The 21,230-nt window shown below is 44.0% G+C and overlaps 1 protein-coding gene across 2 annotated transcripts in view; it reads left to right on the forward strand.

Moving 5' to 3' along the window:
* The window catches only part of MGAT4A (alpha-1,3-mannosyl-glycoprotein 4-beta-N-acetylglucosaminyltransferase A), a 92,321-nt gene that overhangs the window by 26,737 nt on the left and 44,354 nt on the right, over positions 1–21,230 (forward strand). For both annotated transcript variants that reach the window (XM_063459073.1, XM_063459064.1), the window contains exon 3: positions 10,464–10,631. In XM_063459073.1, coding sequence (XP_063315143.1) covers positions 10,464–10,631 — 168 coding nt within the window. The remainder of the gene's footprint in view (positions 1–10,463; positions 10,632–21,230) is intronic.

Below are 21,230 nucleotides of genomic sequence, written 5' to 3' on the forward strand. Positions count from 1 at the left end.
CAGAAGGGGCCAGACTGTGGGTGGCCATGTACTCTTATTTAGTGTTCAACTGCTCTAAAATAGTTTAACACTGAATGGAGGGGCAGTAACTGGGGACTCCAGACACTACAATCAATGAAATGGTTGTAGTAAGTACAGTGTCCATTTAAGAAGCTTACATCGTCCATATTGAATGAAAGTATATCAGTATATTTGCCAGCAGTTTATCTAGCACAGTGTTTACATTTAATTTAATTGAAGATTATGCTAGCGTCAGTGTACTTATAATCTTAATTTTAATAATGACAGGAGGCGAGTATTTTGCATTTCTCTCTTTACTAAACTCCACAGCAGTAAAGAAAGTGAAACATTTAACCAATGAAAAATGCAATAGGGAGTAGGAAGTTCCCAACAATTAGGCTCCTCCCCCTCTTTCAGAAGCGACATCGTAATAGTAAGATAAAGTTCAATACATAACAAAATACAACTGGTGAACGTTCATAGTGGGATGATGAAGACTGTAATCGGCACCAACGGGTGAACATCTGATCTTCATGGGGTAAGAAGAAGTCCGGGTATTTTACTGAAGAAACTCCAGGATGGCACAGAATTAGACTGAAATGAGAGTGTGAAATGGGTTAGAATGGGATCTTCAAACTGTTTGTTACAGTGACCTTTAGCCTTTTACGATATTTTATGATAAGGTTATAACCAATCTTTATTAAACAAATAGGAGTACATACAGATATATATATTACCCCTGTCTAAATGTGTTAGCAGATGAACAAACTCCGCTACAACAGATGTAGTGGTATAAGTGAGAAAAGAGACATGTGGTATCAGAATTCAAATGTTCCCATCTTCCCTAGGGTGGGAAAGGGTGGGAAAATACTCGCCTCCTGTCATTATTAAAATTAAGATTATAAGTACACTGACGCTAGCATAATCTTCAATTTTATCACATGACAGGAGGCTTCCTATTTTGCATTTTTAACGCTGTAATAGTGATAAGGCCGCGTCGGAGTTCGGGCGGAAATAGAAAGTGCGAAAAGTGGATTCTCTAGACCAGTCCGCGGAACGTAAGATATCTGCTAGAGAGGCACCCGCTGTGAACGCTGAGGAAGCCGCCGCTCCACGTACAGAATGAGCACCGAAGGAAGCGTCTATGCCTGCTAAAGAAAGAATCCACCGAACCCATCTGGCTAGGGTAGTAGTAGTGATGGGGACGTGTGGTCGAACGTATGACACGAGGAGTTGCCCCGAGGGTGGAGTCCGTATCGGAAGCGTAACCTCCACGTATCGCCGTAGTGTGGCCACGACGCAGAGTTGTGGATCGGAATTGAAGAAAGGGTAAAAAACCGTCGCAGAGTCAGACTTCGTGCGACGCGATATCTGGAATGTGACTCCCTCCGGGGAGACCGAGAACGCGTCTATGTCGAACGCTCGGACGTCCGATACCCTGCGGAATGAAACTAGACAAAGTAGAACTGTTAGTTTCGCAGAGAGTTGCCGGAGGGAGAGATTGTCGTTGGTCGGCCATTCCCTCAGGAAGCGGAGGACTACCTCGACATCCCAGAGTCGTGAATATTTTGGTTCCGGGGGTCATCGTAGTCGAATGCCTCTTAAAAGTCTGCATATCAGTGGGTCTTTTCCCACTGGGATTCCCAGTGTGGGAACATGGGCCGCTGAAATGGCTGAGCGGACTACGTTAATAGACCTATATGATCGTCCTGAGGAGAATAGGTGTGTTAGAAAGATTAGGATGGTAGGAATAGAGGCTGTAAATGGATCGATATTCCGTTCCAAGCACCAATTGGACCAGGAATTCCACGCGTGTAGATAGGATCTTCTAGTTCCTGGAGCCCATGAGTCCCATAGGAGGTCCTTAGCAGCCTGCGGTAGTTCGCCGACTTGCCAGGCACCCCGGAAAGAGTCCAAGCCACTAGGGTGAGTCGGTTGGCCAGGACGAGCGGATGAGGGCTCCCTTTCGGATCTGTGAGAGTATATTGGTGTGAGGGTAGTAGGAGAGGGTCCTTGTAAGATAGGGCTAGGAGGTCCGGGAACCAAGGTTGTCCTGTCCATAGAGGTGTGATGAGTAGCAGGGATACCCGCTGCTGTCTCAGGTAGTGAATGGTCCGTGCTATCATGGCGAATGGGGGAAAGGCATATGCTCCCGTGATCGGCCATGGTTGTAGGAATGCATCTGTTGCTTTGCTCTCCGGGTCTGGGAGCCAACTGAAGTATGTTTGAGTTTGTCTGTTGTTGCGAGACGCAAACAGATCTAGGTGAAATTGACCCCGGTGTGCCGCTAGACTCTGGAAGATCTGTGGATCCAGTTTCCAGTCGCTGGCATCCCTCCAGTGGCGTGAAAACCAGTCCGCTGTGAGGTTCGTTTCCCCCGGAAGGTATTCCGCTTTGAGGGAGATGTTGCGGGGTAGGCAGAAATCGAAGATCTCCTTCGTTATTTCTGAGAGGATCCGGGATCGGGCTCCGCCCAGGCGGTTGATGTAGCGGACTGCCGAGATGTTGTCCATCCTTAGAAGGATGCAGCAGTCCGTCTTTTCTTTTGCTAAGCTGCGGATGGCAAATGATCCTGCCAGGAGTTCTAGGCAGTTTATGTGTAGGTTGAGGTCCTGGGAGGTCCAGGTCCCGCCTGTTGATGTGCCTGCGCTTGTGGCGCCCCATCCCCAGAGGCTGGCGTCCGATTCCAGGACTAAGTCGGGCGTGCTCCCGAAGATGGCCCGACCGTTCCATGCTTCCATGCTGTCCAGCCACCATCTGAGCTCGTCCCTGACCTCCTCCGTGACCGGGATTGGTTGGTCGTAGGATGGGTTGTGTCTGAGGAAGGATGCTTTGAGGCGTTGCATTGCCCTGTAGTGGAGTGGTCCCGGAAAGATCGCCTGTATGGAGGCTGAGAGTAGTCCCACTATTCGAGCGAGGGTGCGGAGTGGAATGGTGTGGGCGCGGATGGTCTTGCGCAGTTCTTTGCGAATGGTCGAGATCTTTGAGGCAGGTAGCCGTAGGGTGCTCGTGGTGGAGTCTATCTCGAATCCTAGAAATTGTACCGTTTGGGATGGTGACATGGCTGACTTGCGAAAGTTCACAACGAAACCCAGGGATGATAGTAGGTTTGTGGTATAGTTCGTGTGTTGCGTCAGTCTGGACTTGTCGGAACAGAACAGTAGGAGGTCGTCCAGGTATATAATGCAACGAATTCCTTGTGCGCGAAGATGAGAGACTACCGGCTTCAGTAATTTGGTGAAGCACCATGGAGCCGAGCTGAGGCCGAATGGGAGGCATGTGAATTGCCAGGGGCGATCTTGCCAGTGGAATCGTAGGAATTCTCGACAGGAAAGATGGACGGGTACTGAGAGGTATGCATCTTTTAGGTCCAGCCTCGTGAACCAATCTTTGTCCTGTAGTAGGTCTCTCAGGAGATGTATGCCTTCCATCTTGAAGTGTCTGTACGTGACGTACTCGTTGAGTCTTTTCAAGTTTATGACGGGTCGAAACTCCCCTGATTTCTTCTTTACTAGGAATATGTTGCTGAAAAAACCGCGAGGTCCGGAGGCCGGTTCTATTGCGCCTTTCGATTGAAGTTCCACTAACTCGTTGTGTATGAGTTTGGTATCTTCTGTCGAGCATTTGATCGGGTGCGGTGTGACTGTTTGTCGTGGGTGCGACGTGAAGTCGATGGTGTACCCTTGAACCGTTTGTAGGATCCACGCGTCTGTGGAGATGGTCTGCCATTCCTGAAAGAACAAAGATATGCGACCTGCTGGACGGAGAGTAAGGTAATGAGTTAGGTGATTGCTTACCTGTGGAGAAACGTGCTCTGCCTCGTGTACGTGGTCCACGGCCTCTATCCGCTCCTCGGGTATATGAGGATTGTTGTCTGTATCCCACCACCGGGTAGAAAGAGTGAGGTCTTGAGTTACGGGGGCCTGAAGGCCAGAATCAGCTGGCAGCACGGCCCCTTTGGCGGCCAGCCCGTCCAAAAACACCCCTGTTGGGGGTTTGTCTAAATACTCTCCTCATGGAGGACTGAGCCTTGTTCAGGGAGGTAAAGATATTTACGTGTTTGTTCAAGTCCTTGAGGAAAGGATCGCTAAACAGTTTGCCCTGTGCCAGAGGACCTAACTCCTTGGTGCCCAATTCCACCAACTTTCCGTCGATACGGAGTAGTGCTGCCTTGCGCCGCTCGGAGGAGAGGGCTGTATTCGTGTTACCCACAAAGCAAAAACATCTTTGTGCCCACTCCCGAACATCATGAGCCCATTCGCGAACCATGGTCGCGTCAAACTGGTCTGCCTTTGTGAGGGCATCGTCCGCCAGGTACATGATCCTGGAAAGCGGTCCTACTGCGTCTAGCAGTTTGTCCTGGACTGCTCTGAAGCCCTTCTCCACGCCTTTGCGTGGGTCCCGGCCACCTCGGGACATGAAGGTGGTCATCACCTGGTCAAATTCTGGTGTCTCTGCCACGTGGTCGGGTAGAGAAGGTCTTGGACATTCGGACCGAAGTCGGTTGTGGACCGTCTTGTCCATGGATTTCCTCAGCCAAAGGTGCATGAACTTTGCAAGATGATCTGGGGGTGTCCAGTCCCCTGAACGAGGATGTCTTAGGTTCCTCGGATCAAACAGCTTCTGACCTGATGGGTCAAAAATGGCATCTTCGTCTTCCTGCGGGTTATCCATGGTGTCCTGAAGTTGGGAGTCTCCCAGTAACTTGTGTGTTACGAGTTTATGTTGGGATTCGGACTCGGAGCCCCATGGGTCCTCGTAGGAGTCTGATCCCTCCGCCTGCCATTCATCGATAATTGCCAAGGATTTTTTGTTTACTCCTCGGATGAGGAGGATGCAATCAGGTGGCGGGGGCGGGGTAGTGTCCTTTAAGGGCTTAAGCTTTTTTGCAGGGGTCTTACCCTTGGCCGGGTTCTGTCGGCCCTTTTCCCCCTTCCAGTGGCGTTTGCCGGTGGAGGGTTCTTGGCTCGTATGTGGTTCCGAATCCTCGGAATCCGAATCGTGTCGGGGTCGGTGGGTTTTTGATGGTTTCCTCTTCTCGGCATTAGAGGCCATCATTAAGGAGAGAGCTTTCTCCATGGAGGCTGCTACCGCCTCATTAATCATTGTTTGGAGGTCTGCTGTATTTTGAGCAGCTTCCATATTGAGATTAATAAATTTTCTGGCACAGGGAATATTAGAAAAATTTAATTAGAAAAATTAATTAGAGGTCAGTTCAGCTGTATATTTTTTTATATATGAATAACACTATGTCGGCCCTAACAGGGTACCGTAGTGTGTAATATATATATATATGTACTCCAAGTATAGAGTAAAAACCCCAGCAGGGTGTGTGGTGGTGATGGTACTGTGGACTCCAGCAGAGTCTGATTATAAGGTGTGATTAAGATCCCAGCAGGATCTAAGCTGCCTAGTCAGGTAAAGGGTAATCGTACCAAAACAGTAATAGCAAAATACAGTAATAATATTGAGAATATAAATGACACCACACTATTGGGCTTTAGTATTTCTGGGCCTCACCCAGGATCACAGAGGTGGCCACAAGGCGACCTCCACAAGCAGCACAAAATAGGGCAGCACCCTTAACAGGCACAGGGTTATGATCCCTTAAGTGCCTAGATACAGCAATTTATTTTTAGCAAAAAAAGACTGACCTCTAGAGGTTAACCGGACTGTCTCTGGTCGCAGACTCGCCGAACTGAGTGGATACTCAAAATGGCGGCCGCAATCTCGCGAGGCGCGAGATTGCAAATGGCCGCCGCGAGAATGCCGGCGGGGGTGGGAGCCGCGCAATGACAGAGCCGACTAAGCGGCTGAAAGACTGGGATAGGGGATAAGGTGACCGACGGAGGAGGAAAAACCGTCGTGCGGTCGAGTCCTCCCGCGGGCGGGAAGGAGGCTATGCGGCAGAGTCCTCCCGCGGGCGGGAAGGAGGCTATGCGGCCGGTTCTTCCCGCGGGCGGGAAGAAAAGGGGGCTGGGCGGGAGCCGAGCAGAGAATGAGATTACCTCATGAAGAAGTAAAATAAAGGGAAACGAGCAGGGTGGTTGCCAAGGGGAAGTCCCCCCAAACTACAGAGTATCGAAATACAAATAATAGCCTTACAGGGTAAAATAACACCATGAACAGTGGGGAAAAGAATAAAAAATAAACTCTTAGTAACAATATTTTACCAGAATAAGCAAATAAATGTATGAACGTTTTTCAAACAGTAGAGGTGACTACAAGCTTAAAATAATAATCCCCAACAAATAATAGTAATATGCATTAAAATCAATGAATTCAATATATATATATAGACATATAAAAGGGGAGCCAAAAGCTCTGACCTGTCTGCGATGGAGCAGTAAAGAAAGAGGGGGAGGAGCCTAATTGTTGGGAACTTCCTACTCCCTATTGCATTTTTCATTGGTTAAATGTTTCACTTTCTTTACTGCTGTGGAGTTTAGTAAAGAGAGAAATGCAAAATAGGAAGCCTCCTGTCATGTGATAAAATTGTTGAATAACACTACTCAATGTTATATTTCCACGATAGATGGAGTTTAAGGCAGGCTTGACAAATATGCTTGAAATCTAGAAGACAGCTAAAAAAAGTTACCGTATATACTCGAGTATAAGCCGAGTTTTTCAGCCCATTTTTTGGGCTGAAAAACCCCAACTCGGCTTATACTCGAGTCAAGGTCTGTATTATGGCAATTTGCATTGCCATAATACAGACTGGGGGGAGAGGGGGGCTGGCAGAGCTGTAATTTACCTGTTCTGCAGCTCCTGTCAGCTCTCTCCTCCTCTGCGCCGTCCGTTCTGCTCTTCTGTCAGCTCACACTGGAAGTCTCGCGAGAGCCGCGGCTCTCGCGAGACTTCCAGTGTAAGCTGACAGAAGAGCAGAACGGACGGCGCAGAGGAGGAGAGAGCTGACAGGAGCTGCAGAACAGGTAAGTTACAGCTCTGCCAGCCCCCCTCTCCCCCCCACTGAACTGCCACTGGACCACCAGGGAAGGAGAGCCCCCCTCCCTGCCATATATCAAGCAGGGAGGGGGTACGAAAAAAAAAATATATAAATAAAAAGAAATAATAAAAAAATAATAATACTAATAAAAAATTAATAATAAAAAAAAAAAGGGGGGTATAAGGACCACTAGGGGGGGGGGGGGGTATAAGGACCACTATGGGAGGGAGGGGGTGGGTTAAGGACCACTATGGGAGGGAGGGGGGTATAAGGACCGCTATGGGAGGGAGGGGGGTATAAGGACCACTATGGGAGGGAGGGGGGTATAAGGACCACTATGGGAGGGAGGGGGGATAAGGACCACTATGGGAGGGGGGGGGGGGATAAGGACCACTATGGGAGGGAGGGGGGGGGGGATAAGGACCACTATTGAAGGGAGGGGGGGATAAGGACCACTATGGGAGGGAGGGGGGGGATAAGGACCACTATTGGAGGGAGGGGGGGGATAAGGACCACTATGGGAGGGAGGGGTGGGATAAGGACCACTATGGGAGGGAGGGGGGGGTATAAGGACCACTATGGGAGGGAGGGGGGTATATGGACCACTATGGGAGGGATGGGGGGGATAAGGAACACTATGGGAGGGAGAAGGGGGATAAGGACCACTATGGGAGGGAGGGGGGTATAAGGACCGCTATGGGAGGGAGGGGGGGTATAAGGACCACTATGGGAGGGAGGGGGGTATAAGGACCACTATGGGAGGGAGGGGGGGATAAGGACCACTATGGGAGGGAGGGGGGGGGGATAAGGACCACTATGGGAGGGAGGGGGGGGGGATAAGGACCACTATTGGAGGGAGGGGGGGGGATAAGGACCACTATGGGAGGGAGGGGGGGGATAAGGACCACTATTGGAGGGAGGGGGGGGATAAGGACCACTATGGGAGGGAGGGGTGGGATAAGGACCACTATGGGAGGGGGGGGTATATGGACCACTATGAGAGGGAGGGGGTGGGATAAGGACCACTATGGGAGGGGAGGGGGAAGTAAGGACCACTAGGGGAGGGGAGGGTAAGGACCACTAGGGGAGGGGTGAGTCAGGACCACTGGGGGGGGGGTGAAGGAACACGGGGGTGGGGAGGTAAGGACCACTAAGGGAGGAGGAGGGGAAGTCAGGACATATGGGGGGGGAGGGGGCGGCAAATTTTTTTTTGCCTACGGCGGCAAATATCCTTGCACCGGCCCTGCACACACTGCATTCACACACTGCATTCATACACACACACGCTGCATTCATGCACACACACGCTGCACTCATACACACACGCTGCACTCATACACACACACATACGCACACACTGCATTCATTATACACACACTGTAAATAAATATTCAATTAATATATTTTTTTTAGGATCTAATTTTATTTAGAAATTTACCAGTAGCTGCTGCATTTCCCACCCTAGTCTTATACTCGAGTCAATAAGTTTTCCCAGTTTTTTGGGATAAAATTAGGGGCCTCGGCTTATATTCGGGTCGGCTTATACTCGAGTATATACGGTAGTTTAAAAAAAAAAAAAATCTGTCTCCTAACAAAGCTTTATTTTCAATGACAAAAAAAACCTGATTCGTTAAAAGGACACTATAGTCACCAGAACCACTACAGCTTAATGTAGTGCTTCTGGAGTCAATATCCTGCACTGCAGGTTTTTCAATGTAAACACTGCCTTTTCAGAGGGAAAAAACAGTTTTACACTACTCTCTAGTAACACCTCTAGTGACGGTCACTGAGACTGCAACTAGAGGTGCTTTTTAGTCCACACGCATGCTCAATAGCCTTCCAATGCTTTCCAAGGTTGATGATCTCAGCCTTGGACGCGGGGCCAGCCACGGTGAGGCTGGAATGGCATGGGAAAAGGTGAGTAAAAACACATGCACACAGTCACAAATTATTTGTTTTTCATTTTAGACCATCCAGTCTCCCTAACTTTTTTCTTTTTTTTTTTTTTTAGAGCTGTAGTGGATCCTTTCCCTGGGGTCCAGTGTGGCTGCTAATATCTTCAAGATCCTCTTCCTCTGCTCCCTCTCGCACTGTTTAGTGATGCCGGGGTGATGTCATTTCCAGGTTCCCGGCATCACAGCAGGGCGCTCGAGGGAGCAGAGCATGAAAAGCAGGAAGATTGCACACAGACATTATCGTGTAGAATATAATCTATGTATTGCTGCTATTGCTTGTTACATTTATTCTATTTAACGCCCTTATGCTGCCATCTAACATCCATGGTTAAATGCCACAGAGATAATATTGGTTGAAATAGATATATTGCATGTTTTTGTAAATGGCATTTTCGGAGACATCAAAACCTGATTCATACGGCTATTGAGCCTCATATCTGTTTCATCGAATATGTCACACAGTAAATCTACAGCGTTTGTGGACCTAGAATCACTACCATAGCTACACTTATAACTTGAGATCTAGCTTATTCCGTATCTTACCGAAGCTATATCAGGCCATATTTAAAGGATTTGAATACCTTTTAAAGGTACCGACAACTTTATGCTCTAACATGTAATCTATACATAGTGCTAGTAGATTTTCTAGTAAATGTATAGATGGGTAGAGAAACATATTTAAAGGAGAAGAGATGAGACCTCTAACAGGTGCCCCTTCTGTTCTCCACATGGTCAACCAGTGTTCCCAGCAATATTTCAATTTATCCTGCTCTTTATACGGTGAAACTACTAGTATGCTAACATACCTTCCAATATCGTCCTTTCCAGAATTGGGATGCTGGTGGTTGAAGAGTAAAGGGGGTGGGCCAGTGCAACAAACGCGTCACTGGCTCTGCCTAAAAGGGGCAGACCAGCCTGGAAAGGGGGCGTATCCACTAAAATTACTTGCAGGTCAGTCTCTTTTGGTTTTTTTGGATACCTGCCAATCATTTTAACCGGCCCACTGAGTCCAGGACATGCAGGGAACACTGTTTCAGTGCTCCCGCAGGGTCTTGGTTCCCTGAAACATACGCGACACCAGGGAACCAAGTCAGGAGGGCATGACAGGGCCCGAAAATCAGGACAGTCCCGCTGAAATCAGTACCGTTTTGGAAACATCTTATAATATGAAACCACTAGGTTTTTGTTTAATCTTGAGAATCATTTGACCAAATTCAAAAATCGAAAATGAATTGTCCTGCTGACTGGTAAGACTGTCTCCCTTACATTTTTTAACGTTTGTTTTCATGAAAGCAGATCTGTCGTTTTCTGGGGTCTTGCATATTTTGCTAAGACCCCCAAAGGTAACCTCTCCAGTTAGGATTTAATGGCCGCGTGCTGCAGTAAAAGGTAGGCGAAATTCTAAAGCAGTCAGAATTTGTATTTCAAAAAATATTACATCTTTATGAAGTCTTGAAAGGTTAGAGACACTTTTAGTACTTCCAATATTTCTATGAACCCAGGGAATATTAATTTAGATTTGTAATTCTGGGGATTTATATTATTTTTTCTTTTCTTTTCAGAGAAGTTGATTGCTTACCAGCGGGAATTTCATACATTAAAGGAACGCTTGCGTATTGCTGAACACAGAACCTTACAGCGCTCCTCAGAGCTTCATGCTATTCTGGAGCACTTTCGGAGGGTGGTAGCTGAAGCAAATGGAAGCAGAGATGCACTAAGTAACTTTTCAGGTAAATTAATCACCTTCATTGTGTTCCTAACTACTTTTCTAACCATTCTTTTTTTGAAGTATTAACAAATAGACAAATAAAATATTTAAATATAATAATAATAATAATATAAATGTATATATTTGTAATTTCCTGTTTGGATAAAAAAAAAAAAAAGCTAACTAAAATGTAATTATGCTGTTTCACCATTTCCTGAACTTCTTAATTGTCTTACCACAATTCTTTGCTTAATATGTTTTACATAACTGCTAAAACAGAAGTTCTGCAATTGCTTTAAAATCAATGTTTTGTTTTTTTTGTTTTTTTTATGTACAAGGGGAGATAATTTCAGGCATGTATATAATATATCCAGGATTTGGATGCCCCATGACAAGCAATTTTACAGAAATGCTGCAAAGAGATATTGAAACAGACCAGTTTTAATCCAATTGATTGGCTGCATGGTCGTATAGTTAATCAAAATGCAAATCTTGGTCCTTGACCAGAATATCCGTTAATAAGGATAAATAAATAAATTTCTAGAAAATAGACATGTGATGACCACTTAAATGCATAAGCTTGTCTAAAAGGAACACTATAGTCACCAGAACAACTACAGTTTAATGTAGTTGTTCTGGTGTCTGCTGCCTATCCCTGCAGTCTTTTTAATGTAAACACTGCCCTTTCAGAGAAAAGGCAGTGTTTATATTGCTGCCTAGTAACAACTCTAGTGGCGATCACTCAGACGGCCACTGGGAGGTGCTTTCTGGGTCAGTGCTGCACAATATGCTCTGCAAGGAGGCGCTGAACATTCCCCACAGAAATGCATTTATTCATTGCATCTCTATGAGGAGATGCTGATTGGCCAGGGCGGCGTATTGCCACGCACGCACAATAGACTCTCAATGCTTTCTTATGGGAAAGTTTTCAGTCAAAGAGGCTGTCAGGAGATCCATGTGGCACTGGAAAAAGGTGAGTAAAGTCAACTTTTTTTTGCAGTGGACTATGGGGGCTTGGGACCTAAACAGCACTACTAGTTTTACTGTCAGGAATACATGTTTGTATTGCTGACACTCTAGTGTTCCTTTAACATTTTCTTAATATTTAAACCAAAGAAGCTGAAGCCTACTGCTGTGGCATCAAACTATCTTGTCCTGTGAGTGCTTTCTACATTTGTCACCATGTGACACCTTAGAAACGATAATAGAAAATAGAAAAAGTGCAAAAGTGATTTTCATATTTTTAAGAATAAAATACTGTATATTTGGCAATGTAAATGTTCAAAAGAGCATACGAAACGGTTTCTTACCTAGACAGATTGAGGTGCTTTATTGTTTAAATCCTTCATGTAATGAATAGATGTAATTTGACTTGACTCTCTCTTTCATGCCCCCCAGAATTCATTTAACTTTCCATGTGCTACTAGAGACCCAGTTTTGTATAAAATTTGTGTAACACCATTAATAAGCTAAAAACGTTGGCGGGTTCTTTCCCTTTGTCCACTGAAGCAATGGAGATAATTTAGTCTACTGAGAAACATTGCATATTTTTTGTAAATTACATTTTCTGAGATTTTGGGAAATCACTATATATAAAACTTCTAGAACCTGCTGTTAATGGCATTGATATTTCTCTCTCCTAAAGGAGGCACAAGAAGGTAGACCTGCTGTTTTTTTTTGTTTTTTTTTTTACTTGGAATAAGTCCAAAAAAGGCAGTAAACATAATTCATTAAAGATAACATACCAAAGGTAGACATGGTTTAGACATGGTTATTAGAGTTAGAATTAAAGTCACCTTATTAGTGCTTTTTTTCAACAAAAGGTTGATATACAGTCAGCTGTGTGATTGTTGTGTATATCAATAGCAATATGTACCATGAAACAGATGTGGGATTTGCCGTGGCTTAGACCTCCAGTTCTTCATTAATTTGTAAATTGTACATGGCATTATTAACACGACACCATTCTAATTTGCCTGCCTTGTACGAGGGTCTAAATCATCCTTCTGATGTCTGGTTTCATAAACCAGATTAAAAGGAGCTTTAGAAATGGTCTGCTGTTTGCCTGGCTCCTCTGGGCAGTGTACGGAGTGAAGATTGTGTTTTTAAATGCCGTATGTCTCTCTACAGATGCCAGATTACATACAGGCCAGTGATTGTGTTGTGACACAGGAGGTATGGCCTGTAGGCATATACAGATACATAGAGCATAATGTTAAAACCGTTTCTTCCAATAGGATTTGACTCTATTATCTAATTTTTCATCCCTGCCTTTGAAATGATTTGCAGCCCATGTAACAAGCAACGGATTAAAATCCAGAGATATTTAGAAAAGTGCATTTTTGTGCAGCAGTGCATGAATACCTTTTTGCAGTCTTTTCCTGCGTATCAAGAAATCGCATGCTACATTTAGATTGAAGTCCGTAACATGCAACCAATAGCTCTCGCAAAATTGACTTCACCAAAACAAACACGTTTATTATTGATTTAGGAAGTGCATTTTACTTGGATCATAACCTCTATCCTATTCCCCTGTATGACATAGCATAGTTTTTGCAGGTAATAGGAGAAGTAGGGTATGCCTTCTGACCATGGCTAGACTGCATGGAAAGAAATTCAATTTGTATGCATAGTATAAACTAATAAGCGCACATCAAACATTTTTTTTAAACAAAATTAACAAAAAACAAGGTAAACATCGTAGTAATTTAAATACATTCAATGTGAGAGATGGTACGTAGAAAAGAAAAAAAAGAGTTGGGCTGGTGGGAGTTGGACAGAAAAGGAGGATAGATGGAGTAAGAAAAGGAAAAACAGATCTAGGAAGAGCTAGTGCATCATAAAGATTTTAAAAGACACAAAAGAGTTGATTTCAAGTAGGAAGAATGTATAGACTGATTTCCTCTGTGCATCTGTGTATTAAATGTTAGCAGGAAGTATTTCAGACATTAATGGAGGGAAACCATAAATAGACTTTGTGCTGTTAGACAAAACAAACATTTGTAAAGTTTATTATTTTTCAAATTACTCTTATCCTTCATGGTTAGAAATAGAGACATTAACCCCTTCATTCTGTCTTGTCATCATCATCAGTGCTTCTAAAATGCTATCTGCCACATTACTTTGTTTCTAAACATATGTATGGTAGTGCTTTTTCAATATTTGTTTTTTATTTTTCCCCAAACTAAAATTACGTGCTAAAACTAGATGATCTAACTCATAAACAAGATCTAATTTGTGAGGGTAAAAAGCACTGACATTGAGGTTTTAATTGCAGGGTGTGGTTTTAGCACATGGTGTTAAATGGCCTAACTAAGAGTAAAGGAAAACTATAGTCCCGAAAACAATATTTTATTTTTTTAAATTTTATTTTCAGGACTATAAATTCCCTCCTGTTGCTGTGACCTCCGTATATCACCTTTGATATCACATTTAAGTTTACTATGTTTTACGTACCTTGTTTCCAGTCTAAAGACAATTCCGCTGCAGCCACCCGCTCTGCCTCTGTCTTCGCCAGAATGCCTACTGATGTCTTCTGCATTCTTGTCCAGTTCAATGTTTCCGATAGAGAAATATTAGGGACGTGATGCGCATGTGCGACAAAACAGTATGCTTACTCAGTCAGATGCTCTCCGTGAGCAGCATTTGATAGAAGAACCGAGGAGAACAGTCTTTACTGGCTGTCAGGAAGATGGGTACTAGAGGTGTGTTTAACCCTGCAATGAAAACAATGTCTTTTCTACAGACTTTCTACAGTCTTTTCTAAGACTAAAATGACAGGGGCACTTTGAGATTAAGTGGTCTAGGGTATTAATAGTATCCTTTAACCCCTTAAGGACCAAACTTCTGGAATAAAAAGGAATCATGACATGTCACACATGTCATGTGTCCTTAAGGGGTTAAGGGGCATGGCCTGCAGCTTCATAAGACGTGCCTCGAGTGAGCTCTCCACGAGCCGATTAAAGAACATAGCCGAACCAGCTAAACAATCTCTAGATGGGGAATAAGAACCTATGTGACCCAATTTCAGGACGTTACTGTGGCCCACATCGCAGAACCAAGTAAAATATAAAGTAACATATTACCAGGCCTTAGAATAGCAGGATTTAACGTATAAGAATAGTCTGTAACTGGCCGAGGTCAAGAACAAAGACAGAAGCATAAACGAGTAGACAAAGCCAAAGGGTCAAGGATACAAGAAATATGGATAGTCAGGAATAAGCCCAGATCAAAAACCAGAAGACTAATACAAAGACCGTGCTCTTGGATAACCGCTATTGGAAACAATGACAGGGCAATGGAAACAGTAACAGGAGGTTTAAATAGCACTAAACTGTATTTCATTGGCTAGCATGGGTAATGTGATTTTCAAAATGTGCATGCGCAGTGATGATGTGACAACGCACATGCGTGTGCGTGACCCTTGACCTGTACCGTAGGGTTTCTTAACTCCACAGGCAAACAGCGACCGGCGTCCATAAGAATACTGCACTTGTGGGGGGATGCAGCACTGACAGATTGGGCTGTGATCTGCCGCGCCTGGGATAAGTGTGTGGGATAATTAGCGTGCTGTTCTCCCATGCCGGAAGACATTAATCCCAACTTTTGCCAAGACATCAGATGCTTTAAACAAATACTTTGAGAGAAGTTGAATATTGGTGCTGGACGCGAAGGAAAGCATGGCACAAAACTCGCCACAGGAGAGCCCCGCTCTTTCGAACCGCTCCACTCGCTTGTCAGATCCCCCCTGCTGCGCACTTACCTGGTTCTCCCTCACCGAGTCTCCATGTAGTTGGCTCATCCATACCGCACGCCTCCCTGTATCAAGGACGGCGAGGCCTCCGACACCGTGGGCACTCACAAGCCTGTTATGCAGCATGCCACTGCATACCACGAGGCCAGGGCTCCTCTTCAAAAACGCCGCTCACACACTGAAGGCTCCTTATGCCGGCACGCACAACGTCTTTAGAAGGAGCCTCATTTCAATTAAAGTGCCACACCACACCTGAAAACACTGAGGAGGGAGGTGTCCCCCCTCTCCCTATAAAAGAACACCTGGTAGCCCTCTTTAGTGCTCAGATATACTGTGCTCACAGTACTATTACCTACTATTAATGCTCTGCATTAACACCCTGCAGTAATTCCCACAATGCCAAGGCCTCATCTCAACACCCATACTCATTCATAGGAACAGCAATTGTGATGTTCTGTATTTTTTTTTTCTCATTAATCAACATCACTTGAAAAGCAGAAGATTTATATGCAACAAACTTCTTATTTTACTTAAGTCCATTAAACAGGATCTTCACTCTAGATGGCTAGGCAGAGGCAACATTATCACTATGAACGTCCTACACAAATTACTATACTTATGGAGCACTTTGCCCATCACCTTACCACACTTATTCTTTAAGACAATACAAGCAATCTTAACATTTGTTTGGACAAATCAAGACCTAGGTTGGTATATCATATACTTACCAGGCTTAAGGACAGAGGAGGGGTGGGACTTCCTAACATCATTCTTTATCATTTTAAATTTTTGTTGTGCAGGTAGATACATAGCATTGTCAAAACGCCACAACAGAGTATATAGATAGTGGCATGAGTTTTTGCACATTTTTCATATATAAACAAGTGTAAACAACTGATGGGTCTCTGCTGTGAAAATTAGTAAGTATGTGGAGTATGCTTGTGGTGCAGGAAAATAATACTTTTTAAGTCAGGCTCGGTACAGGCTAATATGTATAGCAATATATTTGGCTCTCCTTTAGTGTAGGCAAGAATATAACACATTAAGCATGATGGTCTGCTGGATTGTAAGCGAGGTGCGTGTACATAATGGATGTGTTATGGAGGAAACTCTTTAGGTGAGCCTGTGTAATGTTGCGTGTGTATGTATTTGACTGTGTATGAGTCTGTTATTGTGTGTGTACATTTGTGATTGTGTGTATCTGTGGTTATGTGTACATGTGTGTGTTTAGTAGATAGCTCTCTAATTTGGTATCTTTAAATATGCCAATCCCGCATAAGGATAACAAATAAGGGAGTTATCTACTAAACAATTGAAATATCAAAATGAAGAAAATGGCTTTCAAAGTTATATTACTTATACATACATTATATATAATATAATACATAATATATTTCTCTTGTGGCCCAAGGCAATTCCTCTGCACTCAATGCGGACCAGGGAAGCCATAAGGTTGGACACCCATGCTCTAAATGCTATAAAATGCTCTAGCCCTTAATTCACTCTAGGTTACCCTATTCTACTCAGGCAGGGAACAAACCGCTTACATCCCGCTGGAAGATAAAGATTGGTTGAAGGCATATCAAAGAACATTTCAATCGCATTACAGTGTACCTCTTCAGGAGTCTATTTATAAATTGATCTTGAGATGGTATAATCTCCAATATAAACAGGCTCAACAAAGCAGAGTCACCAATGTTCTACCTCCAGCACAACTGGTGGATCTGTGACAGTATTAAATCTTAATGGAAAGATATCCACACGGTTACGGGCACAAATCTGCCAATTGCACAAACAACTTTACTTTTTCATCTTAGTGATGAACCACTTACGAGTATATTTCTTTCTTACTACTGCATAGACTGTACTAATGAAAACCTGGAAATCCCTAAAACGACCACAGCTCAGTTGAATAGAGTTGAGCAGTAGTGGATCCTTGGGGAACTTTTAAATAAAGCTCATAGATACCAGAAAATATGGCAACCTTGGGTGGATTTCTTAATGACAGTGAACACAAACGCTGCTATAGGAGTTACTCCACATTGAAATCTTTCATGCCCCTTTGACATTACTCCTAACCATGGAATATTAAACGAAAAATATGGTCACCTAAACAACTTTAGCTTAATGAAGCAGTATTTGTGTGTATATCATGCTTTTCATGTTTCACTGCTCAATTCACTGCCATTTAGGAGTTAAATCACTTTGTTTCTGTTTATGCAGCCCTTGTCACACCTCTCCTGGCTCTGATTGACAAAGCCTGCATGAAAAAAAACTGGTTTCACTTTCAATCAGATGTAATTTACCTTAGACAATTGTATCTCTTTCTCTGTAAATTGAACTTTAATCACATACAGGAAGCTCTTGCAGGGTCTAGCAAGCTATTAACATAGCAGGGGATAAGAAAATCTAAATTAAACAGAACTTGCAACAAAGGAAGGATAAACTTTAGATGACTATTTACAGGAAGTGTTTAGGAAGACTGTGCAAGTCACATGCAGGGAGGTGTGACTAGGGTTCATAAACAACGGGATTTAACTCCTAAATGGCAAAGAATTGAGCAGTGAGACTGAAGGGACATGATTTGTACACCAAAACTGCTTCATTAAACTACAGTTGTTTTGGTACTATAGTGTCCCTTTAACTTTGGAAGGGGTATGCACCGTACTACTCACCACAAAAGTTCCCAGAGCACATTCATTGATGTAATCCAGCTGTGTCCAAGAAAGCCATTCCTCAATCTGTTTGATAGTATATTTGTTATATCGTTGATCTTCATTTATACTTAACTTGGTTATTCATTCTTATGAGCAATATGGTTATTTTTTGACAATGTCATGTAAGCAACCCATGTCCAAGTTATCACCATGTTTTTACTTTACTAGATGCAATTTTTTGATGCTGTTTAGTTTCACTTGTTTGACACTTCGCAATAATGGATTGTGCCTAGAAACGTTTGTACTAATATTTACGATTATGGTGGTATAAATTAGCTAGTGATGCACAACATATCAAGGACATCAAGGCAATAATAATCTACCTATACACTACACCAAGCATGTCAAACTCAAAGGCTAGGACGGGCCAAATAAACAAGATTTACGTTTATGTGGGCCACAAAAAAAACAAACTTCAGTTTTCATAGAAACTTAGGTTTATTTAGAAAAGTACAGTATAAAAAAAGTTGCCTAACTGACATACCCTCGCGCTCGTAGGGCTTCAAAGTAAACAAAAGAGCAAATTTATTTTAAGGAGACGCACATTTACATATAACCAATGTTTCAGTCCAACTACCTTGACATATTAAGAAAAGTTTGGTAATGGGACTGAAATGGTGAATGTATGCTGTTGCACAGCTGTAAAAAACAAATTACGTTATCTTTTTTTTATTTTGAAGTTCTATGAGTGTGTTCTTCACTTTGGCTGAGATCATCAAACTTGATGATCTCAGCCAATCCAATGCTTTCCCATAGGAAAGCATTGGGAGGCTATTGTGCATGTGTGGCAAAAAGCTGCGGGGCCAATCAGCATCTCCATGGGGAGCGTTCAGCGCCTCCATGCAGACCCAATCTAACACACTGCTCCTCTTCCCATTCTAATGTACTGCCTACAAATCCAATACATTGCGCCCCCCCCCTCCACTGTTATACACTGCCCCCTGCACCTAATCTAATTAATTGCCTCTTAATCTAATACACTGCCCCCCTCCCTCCACTCTAATTAAATAGACTGCCCTCCCTACCCCTAATTTAACACACTGCCCCCACCACTCTAATACACTGGTCATATAAATACACTGCCCCCCCTTCCTAATTTTAATACACTGGCCCCCTGACTTCCCCAATATTAATACAGTGCCCCATCCCTCTCTCAAATTAATACACTGCCTCTTCCCTCCCATTAATATACTGCACCCCTCCCTCCCATTAATACACTGTTCGCCGCCCTCCCATTAATATACTGCCCCCTCCCTCCCATTAATACACTGTTCGCCGCCCTCCCATTAATACACTGCCCCCACCACCACTCTAATACACTGGCCCCCTCCCTCAAATAAATACACTGTCCCCTCCCCAAGCCCATCTTCTCCTACCTTACAATTTGTTGTCCGTCCTTCAATTCCAGCTCCAGCCCTGCTGAAGCAGGCCAGACGCTCCTCTGGCACTGCGAGCAGGAGGGAAGGGAGAGTAACTGCTCTTCTCTGGTCTGCTCTGCAGACAGACAGACACTCGTCTCTCTTGTGGCCGGGAGAGCAAGAATCAGGAAATATTTTTCCTGTCTTGCGTCTGGTCGCAGCCACAGCTAAAAGTGGCCCCTTGGCAGGTGGGCCAGCAAAAATATTAATTGTTGGCTGCGGTCACATGTTTGACATGCTTGCACTACACTTTCTAACAATATAGCCTGGACAAAGTTTGAATGTTATTGTAGGGTTTTTTTTCTTTCTTTTTTGTTTGTGCACATCTGGCAGAGTAGTATCCCTCAGTTCCATGCAGTTAACACCTAAAATAATTTGTGATGTACTTTGCATGCAGATAGTTGTATGTCTCTAATAGAAAAATAGTGCGTATTTGGGTTCTGGAAGTAGAGCAATTGCCATGGGAACCAGTGAAATTCAGTTCCATTTTGGTTGCCACAATAACTATTTATACTTAAACCACAGTGAGCTGTCTCTCTACTGTGTTCAAAGAGTAAAACCTTGTAGTGACAGAGAGTAGAAAGACAGAGTTGTGTGATTATATGCCCTTACAAAATGACACGGTAAGACAGGTTACACAAAGAAACATTAGTGTCGTGGACATGCAGGAAAACCTGAATTAATGTGCCATGCTTATGTTTTTTTAGTTTGTTTTTTTCCTTTGTTAAAATGGATAATTTTCATTTTTTTATTTATTTATTTTTAATTCTTTATTTTTGTAGTGCAGATAATTACATATCAACTAGTCAAGCCTCAACAACGTATGACAAGAGAGTCAAGATACATACCGTATATACTCGAGTATAAGCCGACCCGAATATAAGCCGAGGCCCCTAATTTTATCCCAAAAAACTGGGAAAACTTATTGACTCGAGTATAAGACTAGGGTGGGAAATGCAGCAGCTACTGGTAAATTTCTAAATAAAATTAGATCCTAAAAAAAATATATTAATTGAATATTTATTTACAGTGTGTGTATAATGAATGCAGTGTGTGCGTATGTGTGTGTGTATGAGTGCAGTGTGTGTGTGTATGAGTGCAGTGTGTGTGTGTATGAATGCAGTGTGTGTGTGCATGAATGCAGTGTGTGTGTGCATGAATGCAGTGTGTGTGTGCATGAATGCAGTGTGTGTGTGCATGAATGCAGTGTGTGTGTGCATGAATGCAGTGTGTGTGTGTATGAATGCAGTGTGTGAATGCAGTGTGTGCAGGGCCGGTGCAAGGATATTTGCCGCTGTAGGCAAAAAAAATTTTGCCGCCCCTCCCCCCCCCATATGTCCTGACTTCCCCTCCTCCTCCCTCAGTGGTCCTTACCTCCCCACCCCCGTGTTCCTTCACTCCCCCCCCCAGTGGTCCTGACTCACCCCTCCCCTAGTGGTCCTTACCCTCCCCTCCCCTAGTGGTCCTTACTTCCCCCTCCCCTCCCATAGTGGTCCTTATCCCACCCCCTCCCTCTCATAGTGGTCCTTATCCCCCTTCTCCCTCCCATAGTGTTCCTTATCCCCCCCCATCCCTCCCATAGTGGTCCATATACCCCCCCTCCCTCCCATAGTGGTCCTTATACCCCCCCTCCCTCCCATAGTGGTCCTTATACCCCCCCTCCCTCCCATAGTGGTCCTTATACCCCCCCTCCCTCCCATAGTGGTCCTTATCCCACCCCCTCCCATAGTGGT

This window comes from Pelobates fuscus, chromosome 1 (genome assembly GCF_036172605.1).
Source record: "Pelobates fuscus isolate aPelFus1 chromosome 1, aPelFus1.pri, whole genome shotgun sequence".
NCBI lineage: Eukaryota > Metazoa > Chordata > Amphibia > Anura > Pelobatidae > Pelobates > Pelobates fuscus.